At 45.1% G+C, this 5,499-nt stretch overlaps 2 protein-coding genes and 1 pseudogene across 2 annotated transcripts; 2 read left to right on the forward strand and 1 right to left on the reverse strand.

The window, feature by feature from the left end:
* LOC102255108 overlaps positions 1-1,688 on the reverse strand; it is a 3,082-nt pseudogene extending 1,394 nt beyond the window's left edge.
* Positions 1,689-4,377: 2,689 nt separating this feature from the next.
* Positions 4,378-4,722, forward strand: LOC102255412 (60S ribosomal protein L29-like). The gene has a single exon (XM_014546452.1). It carries the CDS (start codon positions 4,378-4,380, stop codon positions 4,720-4,722), a length of 345 nt encoding a protein of 114 aa, XP_014401938.1.
* A 432-nt stretch (positions 4,723-5,154) lies between these two features.
* Positions 5,155-5,499, forward strand: LOC106723561 (60S ribosomal protein L29-like). Its single transcript, XM_014546453.1, has one exon. The coding sequence runs from the start codon at positions 5,155-5,157 to the stop codon at positions 5,497-5,499; it is 345 nt and encodes a 114-aa protein (XP_014401939.1).

A 5,499-nucleotide genomic window follows, 5' to 3' on the forward strand; every position in this document is an offset into this window, starting at 1 on the left:
CATAGTGTTTTTAAATCTGAAACATTCACATCTTGAGAAGTATTTAGAAAGTTAGACACTACATTGCTTAACAAATGGGGTAAATATACCTTCTTTTACATATTCTGTAATGTTCAAGAAGAGAAAAAATAATTGATAAAGACTCGCTTGCAAGAATGAGTCTTAGTGTTCAAGACTTTTGAACAAGCAGAATATGAGCATTACACTATTGAAATTGATCTAGATAACATCGTGTTAAAATCTCCAGTTATACTTGACAAAAGCAATGAAGGTAAAAACAATTCAGACAAAAAATGTAACTCAGAGTCAATAAAGTGATTGCAGACACTGAAAAAGCACACAAAGACTTTTTCCTTAAAATATTTTTTAAAAAGACATAAGACAACTAAAAATTGTATAATTTGAAGATGGATTCAGAGGAAAATGTTTGGAAATAGCTTATAACTATTGTTTTTTTACTGTTCCCCAAGCAGTGTAGAGTAAAATCTTTTTCAGCAATGGGAAACTTTGCACAAAATAAATGAACAATGATACTAGTGGAGCATTTTGTTTTTTTAATGTTTCATGTTTTTAAAGCTGAAATTATATCATTTCATGTTTAAATTTTCATAATTATTTTCATCTTTATTATTATAGAATTAAAAATACTATACACACACACACACACACTCTACTTGATGGTGGTATGTGTTTATAATTTTTTAAACTTGAACTGTATGAAAGTTTTGTTCCACTAATATTTAATTTCATAAATTCTGAACTTTAAAAAATTATGTAATATATGCTAGGCATTGTGCTAAATGCTTGGAACATATCAACTAATTTAATCCTCACAATTATATTATCATCTCCATTCCACAGATGATGGGGTGAGATAGGGGAAGATTAGGTAAATTTCCTAGGGTTACACCCTTAATATTGGTAGAGCTAGGATTAGAACTTTGTGGCTGGCTCCAAAATCAATGCCCTTAAACACTACATCATACCACCTCTTTAAAAATGGAAATGGTTCCCTAACTGGTTTGGCTCAATGGATAGAGCGTCGGCCTGTGGACTCAAGGGTCCCCGGTTCGATTCAGGTCAAGGGCATGTACCTTGGTTGCGGGAGTAGGGAGTGTGCAGGAGGCAACTGATTGATGTTTCTCTCTATCCTTCTCCCTTCCTCTCTGTAAAAAATCAATAAAAAAATATATTTTAAAAAAATGTTTCAAAAAAAGAAATGGTATTTCGGTCCTACATGAAAGAAATAGCCATATTTTGCTTGCACCGGAGCTGTAATCACCAATTCAAGAGAAGTATATTCCAAAGGCTTCACAAATTCTCAATTCACAGCTTCATTTGAGATATAGTTTTATAGATCATCAGTTCAATACTTAAGAGATTTGCTTCTGAAGTTTATAGGCAAGTAAATAAGGGCATATAGAGTAATAGCAATCTTATCTATTCTTAACAATTACCCTCTGATGAAGGGACTGATCATCCCTGTCAAGAATGATCCCCAAGGGCAGCTCACAGAGTCAAAGATGTTAAATCTGAGAATGGCTCTTTGGTGGTATGTATCTGCACCTGTATCGCTAGCTGAGTACCTGCACTGTCACTGTGTCGGTGCATATGGGGAGAGAAAAGAGAAACCTGGGCCCCAGGGGCATGGTCTCTAGTGAAGCATTTCCCCTCTTACCAACAGCCATTTGCAAAATGTTACCTTGACGTTCAGAGATTAAATGATAGCCCAAGTTGAGGGAGCCTCTTGTTTGTTTGTCTCAGGACAGTTTTTATGCCATAAACTAAAATCTCTTCTCCTTCATTTCACGTTTCACATGTTTTCTCCATTTCTCTACCCCCAAACACTCTCCCCTTTCTTCAAACCTAGTCACCTCCATCCTCCTTAGGTTTCTCTTCACCGTCACCTCTCCCCACCCTCTCTCCTCCCCTCTCTGTCCCACATACTCTCCCCACCCTCATACGTTTTCATCCGGTCTCGATTTCAACCCTTCACTCCTTCCCCAGATAAGAGCCCCTGAGTCTACTGACCACTAGTCCTTCCTTCTCTTTCATGGGCTCTCCACCCTCACATATTTCCCTTGGCCTTTCTCAGACATCTCTCTTCTTTGACAGAATTCTATTTGAGATATAAAACTGCTCCTGAGAACTTGGGATTTGGAATCTTTGGTCTAAAAATCTTGGCATAATCCCGCCCTTAAGATCCAGATAAGCCCTGTCTGGTTTGGCTCAGTGATTAGAGTGCAGCCTTCGGACCTCAGAGTCACCCGTTGGATTCCCGGTCAAGGGCAAGTTGGCCCTGCCCACATGGGGCAGTATATCTTGGTTGCTGGCCAAGTAGTCTGGAGGAAATAAACTTACCAACCTCTCTCTCTTCTCTCTCTCTCTCTTCCTCTTTCCCTCCCTTCCTCCCTCCCTCCTTCTCTCCCTTTCACTCTAAAAATCAATTGGAAAAATATCCTTGGGTTAGGATTAAAGAGATCCAAGTAAAATTGGTGTGAATGCCTGTCCGCAAATTCCTGTTTCTAGCCCAGCCGTGGGCAAACTACGGCCCGCGGGCCGGATCCGGCCCGTTTGAAATGAATAAAACTAAAAAAAAAAAAAGACCGTACCCTTTTATGTAATGATGTTTACTTTGAATTTATATTAGTTCACACAAACACTCCATCCATGCTTTTGTTCCGGCCCTCCGGTCCAGTTTAAGAACCCATTGTGGCCCTCGAGTCAAAAAGTTTGCCCACCCCTGTTCTAGCCTCTGCCTCCACCATTAGTTTAGCTCACTCTGTAAGTGCCCTGTGTCCAGGATTCAGAAATGAGATTCAGCCTTTCCCTCTGTCTGCACCTAAAACTGTTCCTCACAGTATTTAGTAATGTTTCTTATGGTTAAAAAAAAAAAAATGATGTTTCAAGCCGTATCAAAATGCTCCTACATCAAAGCAGCTGTGCCAAATTGTCACAAACCTGACAGAATGGGAAGTGACAGATGGGTCAGCAGGCCTGAACCAAGTTGGCCCTGCCCACATGGGGCAGTATATCTTGGTTGCTGGCCAAGTAGTCTGGAGGAAATAAACTTACCAACTCATCTTTTTAAAAAAAATATAGTTTATTTATTTTTTACAGAGAGGAAGGGAGAGGGATAGTGAGTTAGAAACATCGATGAGAGAGAAACATCGATTAGCTGCCTCCTGCATACCCCCTACTGGGGATGTGCCCGAAACCAAGATACATGCCCTTGACCAGAATCAAACCTGGGACCCTTTACTCTGCAGGCCGACGCTCTATCCACTGAGCCAAACCGGTTAGGGCCCAACTCATCTTTTTTTAAGGGATGTGGGATGGGAGTGGGAAGGAACCAATGTTTACTGAGAACCTACCATAAGCCTGGCACCGTATCTCACTTAGCCCGCAAAACAACCCTGCTGGTAGGCATTATCATACCTAATTCTGAAGATTTTGGAACTGAGAATCAGGTTAAATGGCATGATTTTTTTTTCAATATTCCTATTGTGGATTGTCTAAATAATAGCAGTAGCTCCCCGCAGGGCTGAATCAAAGGCAGGGCCGTTGTAGTTGCCTAGACACCAGCCTCTATAGAGTGCCCATACCTTGCTGGAAATGTGAGAGGGAGAATGTTCTGTTCCCAGCACTTCTTGTGGGGAGAAGTGGAGTAAATAGGTGTAAGAAATACTAGTTGAGGGGCTGCTGGAGGTGGGGTAGAATTATATTTCCGCTGCCCCCAGCCTCCCTTCCAGATGGCCTTCTTTAGTGTGGAGGAGGGTCACATGGGGTTCTGGTTGGGTGAGTTGGTGTGCGCTGTTAAAGATAGGGCTGAATTCTTCATGACAACAGAGGACAGGCCGAGCCACTGCCATGAGAACACCCTTTCCTTCCTCCCTGCAGCCTGACCCTCCACGTCATGCCTCACTTCCCAGTAGTGACAGGTAGTCACAGACTGAGAGTTTGAGCTCTTCAGGTCCCAGGTGCTTTAGGAGCTGCTGGCTTGGGTGCAAACACAGCCAAGTCCAAGAACCACACCACGCACAACCAGTTCTGAAAATGGCACAGAAATGGTATCAAGAAACCCTCAGGCCCTAGCTGGTGTGGCTCAGTGCATAGAGCATCGGCCTGAGGACTGAAGGGTCCCAGGTTCGATTTGGGTCAAGGGCACATGCCTGGGTTGCAGGTTCGGTCCCCAGGAGGGGGCATGGAGGAGGCAGCCGATCAATGACTCTCTGTCATCATTGATGTTTCTCTCTCTCTCTCCCTCTCCCTTCCTCTCTGAAATCAGTAAACATATATTTAAAAAGAAAAGAAAAGAAACCCTCAGCACAAAAATGCAAGTCTCTTAATGGAGTGGACCCCAAGTTCCCGAGGAACATGCGCTTTGCCAAGAAGCACAAGAAGGGCCGGAAGAAGATGCAGGCCAACAACGCCACGGCCACGAGCGCACATGCCGAGGTATCAGGCCCTCGGGAAGCCCAAGGAGATCAAGCCCAAGATCCCAAAGGGCAGCCGCCAGCCGTAAGTTCAATCAACTTGCCGACATCATTCACCCCAAGCGTGGGAAGTGTGCTTGGCCCACATACCCAAGGCTCTCAGGCCCTGCTGGCCAAAGGCCAAGGCCAGGCTCAGACCAAGACCCAAGCTGCAGCTGCACCTCCGGCTCCAGCTCAGGCTCTGGCTCCCAAAGATGCCCAGGGCCCCACGAAGGCTCTAGAGTAGAGGCCTCTGCCTGCTAATGTGAGAAGGGAAGGACTGGTGTGGCCTCCTGTGCTATTTGTACAAATAAACCTGAGGCAGGATCTGTAAATAAAAATAAAAAGGACTATGGGATTGAAGGCGAGGCAATGGGCAGCCTCCTGCGTTCCAGCCCTGGCTCCATCTGCCCTCACTTGCCTAGTCTCTACACACATTCCTTTCATTTGGGTTCGATTTTCAAGGGCACATGCCTGGGTTGCAGGTTCGGTCCCCAGGAGGGGGCATGGAGGAGGCAGCCGATCAATGACTCTCTGTCATCATTGATGTTTCTCTCTCTCTCTCCCTCTCCCTTCCTCTCTGAAATCAGTAAACATATATTTAAAAAGAAAAGAAAAGAAACCCTCAGCACAAAAATGCAAGTCTCTTAATGGAGTGGACCCCAAGTTCCCGAGGAACATGCGCTTTGCCAAGAAGCACAAGAAGGGCCGGAAGAAGATGCAGGCCAACAACGCCACGGCCACGAGCGCACATGCCGAGGTATCAGGCCCTCGGGAAGCCCAAGGAGATCAAGCCCAAGATCCCAAAGGGCAGCCGCCAGCCGTAAGTTCAATCAACTTGCCGACATCATTCACCCCAAGCGTGGGAAGTGTGCTTGGCCCACATACCCAAGGCTCTCAGGCCCTGCTGGCCAAAGGCCAAGGCCAGGCTCAAACCAAGACCCAAGCTGCAGCTGCACCTCCGGCTCCAGCTCAGGCTCTGGCTCCCAAAGATGCCCAGGGCCCCACGAAGGCTCTAGAGTAG

The sequence above is a fragment of the Myotis brandtii genome, unplaced genomic scaffold, assembly GCF_000412655.1.
Source record: "Myotis brandtii unplaced genomic scaffold, ASM41265v1 scaffold447, whole genome shotgun sequence".
Classification (NCBI taxonomy): domain Eukaryota; kingdom Metazoa; phylum Chordata; class Mammalia; order Chiroptera; family Vespertilionidae; genus Myotis; species Myotis brandtii.

Bases quoted from the DNA above. Each gene is read 5' to 3' on its own strand.
- LOC102255412 (XM_014546452.1), top strand. From the start codon at position 4,378: ATGCGCTTTGCCAAGAAGCACAAGAAGGGCCGGAAGAAGATGCAGGCC.
- LOC106723561 (XM_014546453.1), top strand. From the start codon at position 5,155: ATGCGCTTTGCCAAGAAGCACAAGAAGGGCCGGAAGAAGATGCAGGCC.